Here is a 19,530-nt window from a genome sequence, read left to right on the forward strand (position 1 = left end):
ACTGCCAGGGCCAAGGCCAGGAGCTCACTGGTTGGTCTACTCCAGAACAAATGCAGTCCACTGCGTGGAGGTAGGGAAAAAGTCTGAGTGTGGCCTCCCTGTTCCAGGGAGCAAAGGAAGCCCTAAGGTGGGAGGTGAGAGAACAAAAACTGTGAGGTCCATTCAGCTCTGTCTTAAAGAGGACCACCCTTCCTTCTTAAAGCCCCTGCCTGAAGACATGTGGGTGCTACTCTTTGTGAGTGTTGACTGAAAGTGATGGAATGCCTGGGAAAAGAGGGTCTCTAAGGGGATCCCAGAAGGGAGGTGACAGGGAGAAAAAGGAACCTAGAGACCTCTAAGCAGTGACATTAAGTTTCTTTTCAATCATTTTACTTTGACAAGAATTATTTATTGAATATCCACCATCATCTGGATTATCATTCAACAAATAATGCCGTGCTCTGCTAGGCATATTCTGTAGTCAGAAAAGCTAAGCTCCATATGACTTCGGGCAAGTCATTTAGTATCTCTGAACCTTTTACAAAATGTAGATACCAGGACTCACCCTGCTACTGTTGTGAGGCTCGAATTAATATATACAAATGTGTTTTGTACCAGCAAAGACCATGAAGTCAGAAAGAGCGGGTGGAGGGGAAAGATCATGGGCCTGAGGTCACACTATCATGGGCTCCTACTAGCTTGTGGCCACGAGCCATCCTTAACCTTGTCTGAGCAGGTGACTTAACTTCTGCTGAACATGAATTCCCTAAACCCAAATGTGAAAGTTAAAATAACCTAATCTACCAGGGTGCTGTTAAGATAAAGTCAGTGTGGGAAGGAATTTACCCCAGCACCTGGCACTCAGCTACTAAAAATTTTCTTCCCTATTGTCTAATATTTTCTCTAAGCTTCTAACTCACATAGGAGACCTGCGACTGGTTAGTAAATTCAGTGGATATGGGTTTTTCTACTGTGGGAGTTCAAGGAAAGGAAATATGATGGTAATGTTGGGTTTTAAGACTAGGGGACAAATTAGAATTTGTTAAGAAATTCAGAGGGTGCCTGGCTGGCTCAATTGGTAGAGCATGCAACTCTTGATCTAAGGGTTGTGAGTTCAAGCCCCACACTGGCTGCAGACTTATTTATAAAAGAAAGAAAGGGAATAAAGTAAGAAAAAAGAAAAGAAAGAAAGAGGAGAGAGAGAAAGAAAAAAGAGGAAGGAAGGGAGGGAGGAAGGAAGGAAGGGGGAAGAAAAGAAAAAAGAATTCAGATTCTAAGAGCAGAGAAGTATGGACCAGAAAGAAGAGCTCTCAGAGAGGGGGGAGCATGACTGGAACTCAGCTCTGGGGCTGGGTCAGGGTCAGGCCAGTCCACCTTTCTGGGAGGCAGAACCTCTGCTCTTCTCCCCACCCGAGTGTGACATGCCCAGGCTAACCAAGCACGTGTCCCTAACTTGTGGATTGCACAGGAGCGCTGGGCCCCAAGGAATACATTTCACGTTTCTCACTGTTCTGCCAAGGATGGCCTTGGCATGTAGCATTTAGAGCTAGGGTTGTAGACTTGGCTCACTGTTAAGGAAATATGCTAGATGGGGATGGGAACTGAGGGGAGAAGCCAGAAAAGCAGCAGTGTGGCAAGGTTAACAACCTAGACTTTTGGATTCTGTAACAAACACTATTGGTTGCACACTGAATACCCATTCCCCTACCCCCATCTCCCTTCTTCCTAACAGAACCTTAATTTTGTTCTGTGGAGCAGCCAAGAGCTTCAGGGAAGCTTGGAGCCAGCCCTGGGAATGAGTCTTGGTTAGTCTAAGCCCATTGTAGTGGTCCTATTCCCCCTTGTCAGTGATTAGTGAGGCACGGGCTTATGGCATTCTGGACAATAAAAGGGAAGTCAGCCAGGATAAGAGACGGTCCTAAGAAAAGTAAGCAACTTAAAATGCTCTTTAAAAAGATGCATGACAGGGGTGCCTGGGTGGCTCAGTCGGCTAAGGGTCTGCCTTTGGCTCAGATCATGATCCCAGGGTCCTAGGATCGAGCCCTGCATTGGGCTCCCTGCTCTGCGGGGAGCCTGCTTCTCCCTCTCCCACTCCCCCTGCTTGTGTTTCCTCTCTCGCTGTCTCTCTCTCTCTCTCTCTGTCAAATAAATAAATAAAATCTTAAAAAAATAAAAATAAAAAGATGCATGACAAAAAAAAAAGATGCATGACAGGGATGCCTGCGTGGCTCAGTCGGTTAAGCATCCAACTCTTGATTTCAGCTCAGGTCATGATCTCAGGGTCGAGATCAAGTCCTGCATCTGGCTAGAAGTGGAACCTGCTTAAGATTCTCTCTCCCTCTCCTGCCCCTCACCCCCCTCAAATAAATAAATCTTCTTTTAAAATGCATGACAAATGAGAGAGAGAGAGATGGACAAGAAGGAAAGATGTCCTTTCCTGTCTTTAGAAGTTCTATGGACATGATGACAGAACTCTGGTAGGCATCATGAAACCTTGTGGGAAGCTAGGCTAACCTGGGGACAGAGCCTGAATACAGCAAGGATGGATAGGAGAGTAGAAAGGCCTGGGTCCTTGATGAACTACTGAGCTAACCAACCTTTTTATATGAAATAATTTCATTATTGTTAAAGCCAATTTAAGTTTTCTTTTACTTGGAGCCCAAGGCATTGTAACATAAAAATAAAAACAAACAACAACAACAAAAACTAGTTCACCTCCTAGCTTCCCTGGAGATACAGACGTTGGCCAAATTCATCTCATTGAGCCTCAGTCTCTTAGCCATAAAATGAAGACACTAATGTTACTACTTCATTGAGTAGGACAAAACAGTAGCACAAGATGATACATAAAGAGCCACTCGCCCCAGTGTCTAGCTGATATTAAGTGCTAACTAAATAGCAATTCCTAGTGTTTGGTTGGAATTTGGTGGGAATGGGAGAAAGGAAAAGAGCTGAGGACAGTAAGAGGTTGGGGGTTCAGGTGAAAGCAGTGAAGCTGAGAGACTGAAAGGTCAGCATGTGAAGGTGGGGTGCAGATTAGAAGGGAGAGGCTCGTACAAATTCTGCAGGACCAACAATGGCAGTTGGAATCAGTGTGTGAATTACTACAAATTAGGAAAGAGGTTACTGTGAGTCTTACATTTGTGTTTGTGAAGAAACAGTCCACTCCTCTTGGTGAATAGCCTGTTACTACTGTTTCCATCTGTGTAAACAAAATTTCTAAGTCCCTGAAGATCGGAAAGGTGTTCTAACCTGGGAAGGAAGTGAAAGAACTAGCTGAGGGGCCCACAGGACTGCTCACTGCTTCTGTGCCCCCAATTCCAGGGGACGGTCGTCTGGCAACCAAACCCCAGCGTGCTCCTGGTGGGAGCTGCACAGCGAGTGCCGGTGGACAGAAGGTTTCATTGGGATTACACCTACTCACAAAACGAGGGTCCAGTTAGGAAAGAGCCACGTCAGTGCCCTGCCCGTTCCACACAGCCTGTTAGGTCTCCGAAACAGCAGTCTATAACTTGTGTCGTTCTGCCTTTGATCCTGACCAGGAATTGCTGTAAAATTTCATATAAGTACAAATATCAAATCATTATGTTGTACACCTGAAATTAATGTTATATGTCAACTATACCTCAGTTTTTAAAAATCTTACCAAAAAGAAGTTTCAGATGGATCCCAGATCAGTCATTTGATTGTAAGACAATCCTGGGCAAGCATAAATCCCCTCAATGAAGATGAAGAAAAAGAAAATCACAGGGCCCTTGAAAAAAATTCCTCAGATCAAGAGACCACCACAAGTGAAACAAGATGTGTAAAGAATAAACTCCAAATGATTACATACAACACAAAACCTTTTTTTTTTTTTTAAAGATTTTATTTATTTATTTGACAGAGAGAGACATAGTGAGAGCAGGAACACAAGCAGGGGGAGTGGGAGAGGGAGAAGCAGGCTTCCCGCGGAGCAGGGAGCCCGATATGGGACTCGATCCCAGGACCCTGGGATCATGACCTGAGCCGAAGGCAGACGCTTAACGACTGAGCCACCCAGGCGCCCCAACACAAAACCTTTTTAAATTAAAATAAACAGATAAAATGATTCAATAATTCCACTTCTGGGTATTTACCCAAAGAAAATGAAAATATTAATTCAAAAGATATTTGCACCCCATCTATGTTCATTGCAGCATTATTTACAATAGTCAAGATATGGAAGCAACCTAGTGTCCATCGATAGATGAATGGATAAAGATGTGGTGTATATACATACACAATGGAATATTACACAGCCATAATAGTCCTGGATGGACCTAGAGGTATTATGCTAAGTAAAGTAAGTCAGACCAAGAATGACAAATGCCACATAATTTCCCTCATATGTAGAATCTAAAAAACAAAACAAAACGAATGAACAAACAGAAACAGACTCATAGAGAACAAAGTGGTGGCTGCCAGAGGGGAGGGGTGAAATAGGCAAAAAGAAATATACAGAAAGGGAGAGCTGCAATAAAACTACATCAAAAGGAAAGCAAGGTAATGATGAGCATGAGTTTCAGATGCTTACTTTACAGGGAGTGAGACAAAATGGGAGGAGAGACCATACAGTTAGATGTACGTGATTGCCAAGGTCTCAGGTTTTGTTTGGGATAGTGGCTTCATAAATGATTATTATTATACATTAATAATTAACGCAGGACCAATGATGAGACTATATCGTAAACCAAGGATTATGATAATCCAAATCTGGGCATTTGACATCCAAGAGGTAGGGTGGGGATGGGAGGAATCCAAGTAGAAATGACCAGAAACAGTAGTATTCACTGGTAGATTTTAATATACTCTTCTGTTTTAAGTAACTCAAGAAGTCAAAATATTAAAAAGGAATACCAGCATCTGAATAAGGATGACTTATTAGCTATACACAGGAGACTTTTTTTTTTAAGATTTTATTTTTTTGTCAGAGAGAGAGAGAGCACAAGCAGGGGTAAAGGCAGGCTCTCTGCCAAGCAAGGAGCCCGATGTGGGGCTCAATCCCAGGACCCTGGGATCATGACCTGAGCCGAAGGCAGACGCTTAACCGACTGAGCCACCCAGGCGTCCCTACACAGGAGACTTTTTTTTTTAATTTTGTAATTCTAAAATATATTCTTTGGTAAAATTGCCTTTTTTTAAATTTTTTTAAATTTTTATTATGTTATGTTAATCACCATACATTACATCATTGGTTTTGATGTATGTTCCATCAATAGTGCCTCCAAGAACTATTTATTGAGTGCCTGTTATGTGCTAGATGCTGTTCCAGGTACCTGGGACACATCAGAGAACGCAACAAAGGCCCCTGCCCTTGCGGAGCTTACAGTCTAGGCTTCCTACCCCTGCACGCTGTGCCCCCAAGCAAGCCACCGCCCCTCCCTGGGCCCGTCCTCGGCTCTGCCCCGAACAGGACACCCAGCCCCAACCACCCCCCCCGCTCCCCCAGAGCAGAAAGGGCTGGAAGTTGAGTTTTACTAGTAAAGTACAAGGGGGAAGGGCAGAGGGACTGGAGCCGGGCCGTCAGGTGTCCCACGGCCCCGGGGCCTGGGCTGGCTACAGGAAGTGCTGCCGCTGTTGCTGCTGCTTGCTGGCCACCTTGCTGGCCAGGTCCTTGGCCTTCTCTGTAGCTGCCAGTGCTGTCTCCTTGGCCTTCTCCTTGGCTTCCTTGGCTGTCTCAACGAGGGTTTTGGAAGGGGCCTCCCCTTGCAGCTTGGCCAAGATGTACTCAAAGCCCTTCATTGTCTTGGTCACGTTGCTTTTGAACCGGGCAAGATCAAATTCCTGGACAGCTCTGGAGACACCAAATAAGCTAGAGGAGACCCAGGCTTCCCGGCAGATTTCGGTCCAGCCGCTGTTATCAGAGTTCACACAGTAAACACATCGTTCCTCCACCACCATCAGCCAGGTGTGGTTGATGTTCCAAGTGAAGGTGGTTTGTTCATTGTTTGCGTATAACACCCAGTGCTCCATGCAGAATGTGTCCTCCTTAATACCCATCACCGGCTAACCCATCCCCCCATGCCCCTCCCCTCTAGAACCCTCAGTTTGTTTTTCAGAGTCCATAGTCTCTCATGGTTTGTCTCCCCCTCTGATTTCCCCCCTTCATTCTTCCCCTCCTGCTATCTTCTTTTTTTTTTTTTAACATATAATGTATTATTTGTTTCAGAGGTACAGGTCTGTGATTCATCAGTCTTACACAATTCACAGCGCTCACCATAGCACATACCCTTCCCAATGTCTATTACCCAGCCACCCCATCTCTCCCAGCCCCCACCACTCCAGCAACCCTCAGTTTGTTTCCTGAGATTAAGAATTTCTCATATCAGCTACACAGGAGACTTTTAAAAACGGGTCATATAGTGGAAATTGCCACTATAAACATCGGGGTGCATGTATCCCTTCGGATCACTACATTCGTATCTTTGGGGTAAATACCCAGTAGTGCAATTGCTGGGCCATATGGTAGCTCTATTTTCAACTTTTTGAGGAACCTCCATACTGTTTTCCAGAGTGGCTGCACCAGCTTGCATTCCCATCAACAGTGTAAGAGCGGTCCCCTTTCTCTGCATCCTCACCAACATCTGTCGTTTCCGAACTTGTTAATTTTAGCCATTCTGACTGGTGTGAGGTGATATCTCATTGAGGTTTTGATTTGGATTTCCCTGATGCCGAGGGATGTTGAGCACTTTTTCATGTGTCTGTTGGCCATTGGAAAAAAAAAAAACGGGTCGTAGAGTCTAGTCCTGACTAGAGCATGGGACTAATAGTTCAGGCTTGGGCAAATCACTTGAAGTCTTTGAGCCACATCTGTAAAATGAAAGAGATGCACTGGATGGTTATTAAGATTCTTTCTAGTTCTGGGGCACCTGGTTGGCTCAGTGGGTGGAACATGCAATTCTTGATCTGAGGGTTATGAGTTTGAACCCCATGTTAAGTGTGGAGATTACTTAAAAATAAAATCTTAAAAAAAAGAAAAGACCCTTTCCAGTTCTAACTCCCTTAATCTATTCGCCAGTGCAAATATTTAATGGGCTGTAAAAAAAAAAAACCAAAAGCACACATTTTCAAAAAATAAAAATAAAAGAAACTTTGACATGCTTTCAGAGTCATTTCTAAATGCAACCATCTTTGTAAAAGTTCCATACAGTTTCCATGATCTTTAAAATGTGCATTTTCCTCCTAGGATGCAGCTCCAATTGAATCTTATTCAACTATAAGTTTTCCTGAAAATAGGCCACTATCTGGATATCACTGCTCTGAGCACAGACGATGGATCAAAGCAAAGGAAATGTCACAGTCTCCTTCTGGCCTTTTATCATGTACAATATTCTTCAAATCCACAAGGACCAACATTAATTTATTCAGTCCACTAACTTTCATCGAACATCTCTGCCAGGCAGTTACCTTCTGGTCAATACAGAGATGAATAGATGAATTAGATGTAACTCCTGACCTCAGTGATTCTACATCTTTAAAGAAGAGACAGAGGTACAGAGAAAGTCAAAACACAATAAATGCCACAATGGAGATTAAACAAAAACAAATTACCTTACGGGGCTCCTGGGTGGCTCAGTCAGTTAAGCGTCTGACTTTTGATTTCAGCTCAGGTCTTGATCTCAGGGTGGTGAGTTCAAGCCCCACACTGGCCTCCACGCTGGGCATGGAGCCTACATTTAAAAAACAAACAAACATGGGCGCCTGGGTGGCTCAGTCGGTTGAGCGACTGCCTTCGGCTCAGGTCATGATCCTGGAGTCCCGGGATCGAGTCCCGCATCAGGCTCCCTGCTCGGCGGGGAGGCTGCTTCTCCCTCTGACCCTTTCATGCTCTATCTCATTCCCTCTCTCAAATAAATAAATAAAATCTTTAAAACAAACAAACAAACAAAAAAACACCTTATAATAGGCCACAAAGAAAAAACTCAAAAATCCCAATAAGCACAAAATAATCAAGGCACATTTTCTCACACAAACACAATAAACCTGTAAATGAAAAATAAAAATTAGGTTAAACACTAAGACCTTTTTTTTAATTTATTTTGTTTTAAGTAGGCTCCACACCCAGTGTGGGGCTTGAACTCACCACCCTGAGATCAAGGGTCACATGCTCCACCAACTGAGCCAGCCAGGTGCCCCTAAGACATGTTTTATGTTTTGTTTTGTTTTTAAAGATTTTTATTATTTATTTGACAGAGCACAAGCAGAGGGAGAGAGCGAGAGAGAAGCAGGCTCCGTGCTGAGCAAGGAGCCCGATGCGGGACTCGATCCCAGGACCCTGGGATCATGACCCAGGCCGAAGGCAGCCGCTTAACCAACTGAGCCACCCAGGCGTCCCCCTAAGATGTGTTTTAAATGCCTTCTTGGAGCACCTAGGTGGCTCAGTCAGTTAAGCATCTGCCTTCAGCTCAGGTCATGATCCTGGGATCTTGGGATCGAGCCCCGCATTGGGCTCCCTGCTTGACGGAAAGCCTGCTTCTCCCTCTCCTCCCAGCTCAGTGCTCTCTCTCACTGTCTCTCTCTCTCTCAAATAAATAAAATCTTTTTAAAAATGTCTTCTTAAATAATTATTGGGGCTAAGAAAAAAGTATGATTACACACCATCATTCAGAGATAAATAACAAATGAGAATTCAATCAAAGCTGAATTCAGAGGCAGATTTTTTTAAAGATTTATTTATTCATTTGAGAGAGAGAGTGAGCGAGCGGGGGGGAGGAGTGAAGAAAGAGGGAGAGAATCAAGCAAACTCCCTGCTGAGGGAGGAGTCGAATGCGGGGCTCAAGCCCCGGACCCTGAGATCATGACCCGAGCTGAAATCAAGAGTCGGACGCTTAACCAACTGAGCCACCCAGGTGCCCCTTCAGAGGCAATTTTTAGCCTCGAGTGCATACTGACATCATGACTAAGGACATAGGCTCAATTCTGGATCTCTCACTAGCTGTACAACCTTGGGTAAACTGTTAAACCTCTCTGGATCTCTTGTCCCCTCATCTATAAAATGAGAATAGTAATACTGTAACCATAATACTGTAAACTTTAATGGTAATATAAAGCAGGGTGGTTGCTGGCACCTAATAAACTGTCAATAATATCACAACAAGCGTTCCAGTGGGAGCGGGGTTTGTGACAAGAAACAACCGTCCACTTTTCCTGGCCCAAGTACAGGAACAGGGTGAAGAGTGAGAGGAAGGCGAGATTATCTTAAAGATGAATCCGATTTCATGGGTACCCAAGGCACGAACTATATAGCCTGGCCTCATGGAACCTGGAATTGAGAAACCTGAAAGCTGATAAAAGTGAAGACTGGTTTTTTTCACTCTTTTCTCCCTGGGCCACGGGCTTCTCTCTGTGAATCTGCTCACTTCTCTCTCTCTCTCTCTCTCCTCCCCTCATTCTCTCTCTCAATCTGCAAACTCTCTGTCCCTCCTCTTCCCAGATGGATTTCTATCCCCTCATAGCTTCAGTGTGCGTGTGGCTCATCGCAAAAAGAGCTCCTCTTCCCCCACCATCTCTGTAACAGTGATTTCTTAAGCAGGGATGTGCTTCGGAATTACATAGAGTGGTTTTTTAAAAAATATTCATGTCTGGCCCCATCCAGGTTATTCTGGGAATTGGGTCCCTGGTGTATATATATATATATTTTAACTTTTTAATTTGGAAAAAAAAATCAACCTACAGAAAAAGCACAATAAAAATATAACCTTTACCGAGATTTACCAATCATTAACATTTTGCAGCTTGGAAGTATACGATTCCATGTGCCCAGGAAGAAAGGAGAAGCAGATATAGATGAACACTGATATCTATACCACCTCTGTCTCTCTGAAGCCTGGCCTCACAGCAGATGGGTAGGCTGCCCTGACCAACCAGCTGTGCCGAGGGAGGGAAGGACGTTGTGTGCTGCAGGCTGTGAGGATGAGGGAGGGAAGGACGTTGTGTGCTGCAGGCTGTGAGGATGTCAGCAAAACAGGCTGCAGACAGCCTAGCCAGGTAAACAAGTCTAAAACCAACTAACAAGTTAACTAGCTAATAAATAAGCAGTCAACTCAAGAAGCTAGAAAAAGAGGAACATCATAAGCTAAGGAAAAGAGGAGGAAAAGAGGAAAAATTTAGGAAGCTAACAATAGACACCAATAAGCCAGAAGCCAGAAAAACAATAGAAATAATGTTTCTAAGAGCTGTTTAAAAAAAAAGACAACATAGTCAGCAAACTACTGGCACAGCTAGCCAAGAGAAAAAAGACCACAAACCCCCCTGAGTGGCATGAGGAAGTGGCTAAAAACACAGGCACACAGGAATTTTTTTTTATTATAAAAGAATACTAAGTGAAACTCCATGTAACTAAACCAAAAAGTTTCAGTGCAATTAATATTGTCCGGGAAAATATAAATCAAAATCAACCCAAAATGATACAGAACATCTGAATAAAATATAGCCACAGAAGAACCTGAAAAAGTGGTCAAATAGATGCTCCCTACCAAAAGACCCACATCACACTTAATTCATCAAATTAGTATTAACTTAATTCAAAACCTAACAGCCTCACAGAAGTTATACAGATGAAAAATTACAAATAAAACATCAAATAGCAGGATGCTTGCCTGCTCTCCTCCAGTCCAATGGAAGATACCACTAAATGACCACGGCCCTCTTTCTGGGACTTCTCAAGGCTCTGCAAGACAGTGTATCTTGAGTGATTTCTGCCAAAGGCTCAGCATAAGGGAGCACTGGCAAATGTTCTCTCTTTATTACCCCTGAACTGAGAGCCCAATACGGGCAGATACTTTATCTGTCTATCTTGTTCACAAGTGTATCTCTAGCATGCAGCACAGCTATCTGGCATATAATATGAACTAAACAAAATCCAGCAATATTGTAAAGGAATAATATACACTGAGATTAGTAGGTTTCTAGGACTACAGCAATGATTGAACTAGAAAATCCATCAATGTAGTTAACATGAATAAACCAAAGGAAATAGCCATTTCATCACTCTAACAGACCCTGGGGAAATCTTTTAGAAAATTAAATATCGGGGGTCAGTCATTAAGCATCTGCCTTTGGCTCAGGTCATGATCCCAGGGTCCTGGGATCGAGCCCCGCATCAGGCTCCCTGCTCGGCGGGAAGCCTGCTTCTCCCTCTCCCACTCCCCCTGCTTGTGTTCCCTCTCTCGCTGTGTCTCTCTCTGTCAAATAAATAAAATCTTTAAAAAAAATAAAAATAAAAGTCTTTTTAGTAAACCAGGAACAGAAACATGAAAAAGAATATTTGAAATGAACAGCCAATATCAAACTACTTCAAAGAGAATAGCCAGGGCCAACAGATCTCATTCACTGTACCAAAACCAATTAACTAGTCATTTAGGGGAATGTTACTGTGAGGTTTCTGAAAAAGGGTCGTGGCTTAGCAGAAAAAGTACTAAGGATTAACTATGTTGGCCATGGGCATGAGATGGATGCCAGCGTATAGAGTTGATAGTCCTTCATTTTAGGCAATTTTATAAAAGTCAGAACCAAGACTGATCACTATTACCTTTATTATTCAACATTACTCTAGATAGTCTAGACAGTACATGAAACAAAAGTAAGTAATAAGAACCATAAATGTTGGGAAAGAAGAAAATCTTTATCTGCTTAGCTACAAAACCCTAAGAAGCCACTGAAAAACATTGAGAATAAGAGTAGTGTAAGATGGCTTATTACATGAAAAATAAATTCAAATATGAATAGCTTTACTAGCCAGCACTACCAGTTAGATGTCATGCTGGGGACTTCAGAACATCTAAGTGTTCTCCAGAGGATTACCCAAGCAAATCAACTACATAAGGTTTAGATAACTGTGTGTTTGCCTTTCAACAATTTGACTAGATTGTAATCCCTAGAGCAACCACTAAGAAAGTAACTAAAATGTTATAAAAAAAAAAAAAACAGGAAAACTAGAATTATATGCTAAAAAATATTAGTTTAAACCAAAAAAAGGTAGTAAAGGAAGAACAGGGGAACAAAACACATCAAAAGGGACCTGAGGCAATGAAAACGTATGTCCACACAAAAACCCATACATGAATGCTCATAGGAGCATCATTCATAACAGCCAAAAAGTGGAAACAACACAAACGACAATCAGCTGATGAACAGATAAACACGGTACATTCAAACAATGGAATATTATTCAGCAATAAAAAAGAATGAAGGGGCGCCTGGGTGGCTCAGATGGTTAAGCGTCTGCCTTCGGCTCAGGTCATGATCCCAGGGTCCTGGGATCGAGTCCCGCATCGGGCTCCTGACTCAGCGGGGAGTCTGCTTCTTCCTCTCCCTCTGCCTCTCCCACTGCTCATGCTTTCTCTCTCTCTGTATCTCTGTGTCTCAAATGAATAAATAAAATCTTTTAAAAAAATAAATTAATTAATAAAATAAAATAAAATAAAAAAGAATGAAGTACTGATACATGCTATCACATGGATAAACCTTGAAAACACTATGCTGAGTGAAAGCAAGATACAAGAGCCCATATATTGCATGATTCAATATATGAAATGTCCAGAAGAGGCAAAACTATGCAATGAAAAAGTTAACTAATGGTTGCCTAGGACTATCGGTGAAGGAGTTGGAGGGGGATATAGGGAGTGACTTGCCAACGGACATGAGGTTTCTTCTTGGGATGATGAAAATACTCTAGAATTGATTGTGATGATAGTTGGAAACTCAGTGAATACAACAAAAACCACTGAATTTTACACTTTAAATGGGTGAATTATATGGTATTTCAATTATATTTCAATATAAAACTGATAAAAAATTAAATAAAATACCAAAAAAAGCAACCCAAATCTAATAATGTAGAAGGAGGAGGAGAGGAAGGAGGAGGGGGAAGAGGGGAAGAAAAAGAAAAAACATCAAGATCAAGTTAGGTTTGGGCGCCTGGGTGGCTCAGTTGGTTAAGCGACTGCCTTCAGCTCAGATTATGATCCTGGAGTCCCGGGATCGAGTCCCATATTGGGCTCCCTGCTCAGCGGGGGGTCTGCTTCTCCCTCTGACTCTCTTCCCTCTCGTGCTCTCTGTCTCTCATTCTCTCTCTCAAATAAATAAATAAAATCTTAAAAAAAAAAAGATCAAGTTAGGTTTATTCTATAAATGCAAAGTTAGTTTAATTTTAGAAAATTAATGAATATACTATATCATTGTTTAGAAATCTTTTCTTCCTTCCTACCATCCCCACTCTAGATAGAGCATACTTTGGGCTTGGCCATATGACTTGCTTTGGCCACTGGAATGTTGACAGACATGTTATGACCCAGACATGAAAGCAGTTGCAAAACCATACTTGTCCTCTTACCTTTCTTCCATCACCATGAGAAGAACATGCCTAGGCTATCCAGCTGGTCCCAGGAAGAGAGACAGATGTCACACAGCAAAACTCTCTAGCCAATCCTAGTTTAGAATGCTGACCCCAGTCAGCCCATGGATTTAGGAGAATTAGTAATTGTTGTTTTATGCCACTGGGTTTTTCTTTTTAAGATTTATTTATTGGGGCGCCTGGGTGCTCAGTTGGTTGAGTGTCCAACTCTTGATTTTGGCTCGGGTCATGATCTCAGGATCCTGAGATTGAGCCCCTTATTGGGCTCTGCACTGAGCATGGAGCCTGCTTGAGATTCTCTCTCTCTCTCCCTCTACCCTTCCCCCCTGCTTGTACTTTATCTCTCTCAAAAAAAAAAAATGGGGGGGGCGCCTGGGTGGCTCAGTTGGTTAAGCGACTGCCTTTGGCTCAGGTCATGATCCCAGGGTCCTGGGATCGAGCCCCACATCGGGCTCCCTGCTCCTTGGGGAGTCTGCTTCTCCCTCTCCCTTTGCCTGTCACTCCCCCTGCTTGTACGCTCTTTCTCTGTCAAATAAATAAATAAAATCTTTAAAAGAAAAAAAATTTTTTTTTTAAGATTTATTTTCTTATTTGAGAGAGAGAGTGTGTGAGCAGGGGGAAGAGCAGAGGGAGAGGGAGACAAGCAGACTCCCTGCTGAGAGGGAAGCCCATCATGGGGCTCAACCTCAGGACCCTGAGATCATGACCTGAGCCGAAATTAAGATTTAGACGCTTAACTGACTGAGCCCAGGTGCCCCCTATGCCACTGTGTTTTGATGTGATTAGCTACATGCCACTTTTGTGATAAGAGCTAACCGGTATATGTAGCTACAAAAAAACCCACAGTAAACATGAAATTTAAAAGTGAAAAATCAAAAACATTCTTTTAAAGATCAGGAACAAGATACAAGTGTCTACTGCCATTACTTCACTCAACATTATACTGGAGGTCTCAAGCAAAAGAACAGAAATCAAAGGTATAAATATTAGAAAAAAAACAGAACTATAGTAAAGATTTTGGGGTTTTTAAAAATATTTATTTATTTATTTGTCAAAGAGAGAGAGGGAGGGAGGGAGAGAGAGAGCATGAACAGGGGGAGTGGCAGGCAGAGGGAGAAACAGGTTCCCCACTGAGCAAGGAGCCTGATGTGGGGCTCGATACCCGGACCCTGGGATCATGAAGGCAGACGCTTAACCCAGGGGTCCCAATAGTAAAGATTCTGATTTTGATTCTGAATGAGATAACAGAAAGTTTTGAGCAGAGAGAGAAAATGAACTTACACTTTATTTATTTTTAAAGATTTATTTATTTATTTGACAGAGAGAGAGAGATAGCGAGATCAGGACCACAAGCAGGGGGAGTGGGAGAGGGAGAAGCAGGCTTCCCGCGGAGCAGGGAGCCCGATGTGGGACTCGATCCCAGGACCCTGAGATCACGACCTGAGCTGAAGGCAGACGCTTAACGACTGAGCCACCCAGGCGCCCCCTGACTTATAGTTTAAACAGGAGTATTCTGGCTGCTCGGTCGAGAAGAGGCTATAGGGAGACAGAGGCATAAGCAGAGAGACCAAAAAGGAGGCAGCTTAGATTGGGTCAGAGGCAGTGGAAATGTCAGAAGTGATCAAGATATGGATAGATTTCAAACATTTAGCAGACACAATTTGTTGATATGCTGAATATGGGGCAGAGAAAAAGAGAAAAGTCAAGGATAACTCTGAATTATCTTGCCTGAAGCACCTAATGGATTAGATTTATTGAGATGGATTAGATTTATTGAGATGGCAAAGCCTTAGAGAAAAGCTGGGAAAGAGGTACAAGATTCAAGAGTTCTGTTTTGTACCCACTGATTTTGAAAAGCCAATTAGATATCCAATTGGACGGGGCACATGAGTGGCTCAGTGGGTTAAGTGTCCAACTCTTGGTTTCGGCTCAGGTCATGATCTCATGGGTAATAGGACTGAGTCCCATGTCCTGCTCCCATGCTCAGTGAGGAGTCGGCTGGAGATTCTCTCCCTCTGCCCCTCCCCGCCAAGCACAAGTGCACAAGCACTTTCTAAAATAAATCAATCAATCTTAACAACAAAAAAAAGATATGGGGCGCCTGGGTGGCTCAGTTGGTTGAGCATCTGACTTTGACTCCAGTCATGATCTCAGGGTCCGGGGTTTGGGCCACAAGTCAGGCTCCCCACTCAGTGGAGAGTCAGCTTATCCCTCTCCCTCTGCCCCTCCCCCAGCTTGTGCATTCTCTCTCTCTCTCTCTGTGTGTCTCAAATAAATAAATAAAATCTTTAAAAAAAAAAAAGATATCCAACTGGAGCTGATGAGTAAGCAACTGAATACAGGAGCCGAGTTCAGAGGAAAAGTGGGAGAGAAAATGGGAGTTATTAGCATGTGAATAGTATTTAAAGCCTTTGAGTTAATGCCACATAAGTGTGTAGAAAGAAGAGCAGAAGTCCAATGATGGAGCCCTAGGTATGTCACTGCTTAGAGATCAGGAAGATCTAGAAGATCAGCAAAAGAGACTAGAAGAAAGAGCCAATAAAATATGAGGAGAATCAAGAAATTAAAGAAAGTCATCAAGATGTGATAATGGTATTTTGGCTACACAGAAAATGACCTTAGGAGACAATGCTAATGAAGTGCCATGATGTCTACAAGTTATTTTCAAATGGTACAATAAAAATGTATTCTATTCCGTCAGATCATATATCACATACCACATTAGAGAGAGAGACCCAAAGAGAACAGCAAAATGTTAACAATTGTTGAGCCTAGATGAAGGTACACAGGTATTCACTGTGCATTCCTTCAACTTTTCTACCTGTTTGAAATTTTTCATAATAAAGAGATGGTAGAGGGGACTGTTTTGAGAAGAACAGTTAATCGACTATATTCACGAAACTGCTCTTCCTAGGCCAAATAATCTTATATCCCTAGTAGCCAGACTGTGGTCTCTAAATACCATTTCTAACTAAAAGGAACTATGACTCATTGGAAAAAATAGCTGATACAAGCTCTAGTCTAGGAGTGCACAAAATGAGCCTGGAACATTTTACCATATCAAATAGCAAGAAACCTTAAGGGTTGTGTCAAAAGGACTCATTCCCACTGGCCAAAATAGGACAATTTAAAAATGATAAAAACAGCCAACAATTGAGACACATCATACTTGTGTTAAATTATGAGTTCATAATGGTACTATTAAAAACAAAACAAAACAAAACAAAACCGGAGCACCTGGGTGGCTCAGTTGTTAAGCGTCTGCCTTTGGCTCGGGTCATGATCCTAGGGTCCTGGGATCGAGCCCCGCATCGGGCTCCCTGCTCGGCGGAGAGCCTGCTTCTCCCTCTCCCACTCCCCCTGCTTGTGTTCCCTCTCTCACCGTCTCTCTGTCAGATAAATAAATAAAATCTTAAAAAAAAAAAAAAAACCCTAAGAGTGCCTGGGTGGCTCAGTCAGTTAAGCATCCAACTCTTGATTTCGGCTCAGGTCATGATATCAGAGTCATGAGATTGAGCCCTGTGTAAGGTTCCGCACTGGTCATGGAACCTGCTTAAGTTTCTCTCTCTCCCTCTCCCTCTGCCCCCCACCTGCTCACATGCTTTCTCTAAATAAAAAAATAAACCCTGACGTTAAAAAATACCTCACTTTTCAAGGATGCAAGGGAACTAACTCACTAAAAGCTGGGAAAATAAAAGGGAAACAAGCATTTTTCTTGCCTTTCCTACATGAAATGTATCTCTGGGTAACAAACAGGTATGGATAAGTTTCTCTTTGTAGAGGAAGGAAGGAAGAATAGAATGAGTATTATTTTCTAATTCCTACATTCCCCCAGCGGACAACTGGCAAAGTCTAGAGACATTTTTGATGTCACAACTAGGGGAGCTGCTACTGGCATCCAGGGATGCTGCTAAACATTCTACAATGCACAGACAGGCACCTAACATTAAAGAATTATCTGGCCCCAGGGCGCCTGGTTGGCTCAGTCGTTTAAGCGTCGCCCTCTGCTCAGGTCATAATTCCAGCGTCCTGGGATGAAGCCCCTGCATCAGGCACCCTGCTCAGCTGGAGTCTGCTTCTCCCTCTCCTTCTGCCCGCCCCCAACTGTGCTCTCTCTCTCTCTCAAATAAATAATTAAAATCTTAAAAAAAAAAAATCCTGGCTGATGCTCCTTCTTTCCACTGAACTGACTGACTCTGGATACTAAATCAATCAGCAAGCTTTCCCTTATTAGTTGAATGTTTCCTCCTCTCCTTCCCTATTATCCCTATCCTAGTTCAGTCTCTCCTCCTTTCCTGACTGAAGCATTGGCAAGTCTCCTTGCTTCCATAGGACAACCACAGTGATCTTTCTACAACAGGATCCTGGCCCCTCTGCTTGGAATTATTACCACCAACGATAGTAACTCTCAAATTTAGATAAAGGGTCAGATATATGTGAATTATCTATTATAATATTATTTTAACAAAATGAAGTATAAATTCCTAGTGTTTATAGATCTCATACAACTACAGAAATCAAACTTGCAAATTAAATAGTTGTGGATGCTAACATTAAGGTCATGAATGAGTTCGTTTTGCTGAGACCAAACAAGGCCCAGGCACATGCTGTTCTCAAGACCGGCCCGTCTCCACTGGCTCTAGGACGATCGTGAATCTCTCCCACTCTCTCTCCAAAGCTGTGTGAAACCTTCTGTTGCACGGTGCACGGGCACAGCCTCTGGCCTTCTCTCCACCCTAAGGCACCGTTTGTAATCTAAGATTGCTTTTTCTCTATTCATTAGCCCTGGACAATTAAAAAGAACTCGGCTCCATCTCTCATAAACACCGGCCAGGACTCTTGTCATTAGGCGAGCACCCACACGGATGCGGACTGTGTTTGTATAAATTTCCTTTCCATCTTACCACAAAAACAGAAATGCTGTACTTGAGAATTTCTGAAAAGAATTCAGCCTTCCTCCCTCAAGCTGTGTCGCAGCCCGTTTCCCTCCGGAGACCGGCAGCCTCCACTCCCGCCGCCCTCCATTCCGCCTCTAGGTGGCAAGCTGCTCAGTGCTGCCCACAATCGCTTGCCCCGGAGGCGCCCGTCGGATCGAGCGACGTCACTCATCCCTGGCGATAATTGGCTATTTCGCCGACGCCCGGGGGGAGGAGCCAGCGGAGAACCGGAAGCGTTGGGTACGGCGGGTGCACAGTGCGTGCGCATGCAGGGCCCAGCGCCGACTTAAAAGAGGCCAGCTGCAGCTCCTCCTCCAGCCTGAGGGGGCAGACCGGATTCCTACGAGGTGGAGGGCGGAACCTCCTGAGAGGGGTCACACTGATAAGGGCTGGGCCACACTGAGGGGAGGAGTCACGTTGAGAGGAGGGGTCACAATGACTGGTGGAGTCACTCTGAGAGTTGGGGTCTCATTGTGTGGGAGGGGTGTCGCGCTGAGGGGTTCTGGTACACACTGACGGCGGCAGTATCGTACTGAGGAACGGTCCCTCTGAACGTGGCGGTCTCACTGAGGAAGAAGAGAGGGGTCTCCGAAGGGGAGGCCTCCTGGAGGGGCGGGGTTTTGCCAAGGGGTGGGATCCCACAGGAGGAGGGGCTTCCGGACAGGTGGAGGCTTCTCTGCAGAGAGATAGGGCCGTTTGGAGGAAAGAGTAAGAGGAAGGTTCAGGCTGGGTGGTCACTGGGCGGATACTCTCTTTCTTTGTACTTTATTCGAGGAAGGCGGGATGGAGTAAGGAGGTGTAGGCCACACCAGGGACGGACTGGCCACGGGCTCACTATACAGGCCTGAGGCACCACAACCGCTGGAGAAGGGAGAAAGTGTCAGGGAATCCAGAGGTGTAGGGGTCGAGACCTGGGAAATGGTCAGGCTGGGCCAGAGCGGAGGCCGGGAAGGTAGGCAGGTTGCTGGGCTACCTCCGATTGTGGCTGACCCTGAAGGGTCTACTTTTCTGTCCTGCTGGCCCACGGAGCCCAGGAATCCAGCGGCTTCCTGAGCCCGGCTGTCCTCAGACAGTGGCCTGAGGGTGGGAAGAGAGAAAGGACTCCCAGGGCAGCTAAAAGACATTTGAGCTGCGCGTACCCACAATCAGCCCGTAATTCCCTTCAGTTATTCAGCTCGGGCCAGAACTTATTTGGCCCCGACGTCCCAGATGCATTCGCCTAGGGTGTCGCGGCCACCC

General features: G+C 44.1%; 1 protein-coding gene across 1 annotated transcript; it reads right to left on the bottom strand.

The window, feature by feature from the left end:
• Positions 1-5,466: 5,466 nt before the first annotated feature.
• LOC110581758 (PRELI domain-containing protein 1, mitochondrial-like) lies at positions 5,467-5,977 on the bottom strand. The gene has a single exon (XM_044920657.1). It carries the CDS (start codon positions 5,971-5,973, stop codon positions 5,557-5,559), a length of 417 nt encoding a protein of 138 aa, XP_044776592.1. The 5' UTR covers positions 5,974-5,977; the 3' UTR covers positions 5,467-5,556.
• Between the last annotated feature and the right edge of the window lie 13,553 nt (positions 5,978-19,530).

This window comes from Neomonachus schauinslandi, chromosome 13, assembly GCF_002201575.2.
Source record: "Neomonachus schauinslandi chromosome 13, ASM220157v2, whole genome shotgun sequence".
Lineage (NCBI taxonomy): Eukaryota > Metazoa > Chordata > Mammalia > Carnivora > Phocidae > Neomonachus > Neomonachus schauinslandi.

Excerpts from the sequence above, each read along its gene's own strand:
- LOC110581758 (XM_044920657.1), bottom strand. The coding sequence starts at position 5,973 with ATGGAGCACTGGGTGTTATACGCAAACAATGAACAAACCACCTTCACT.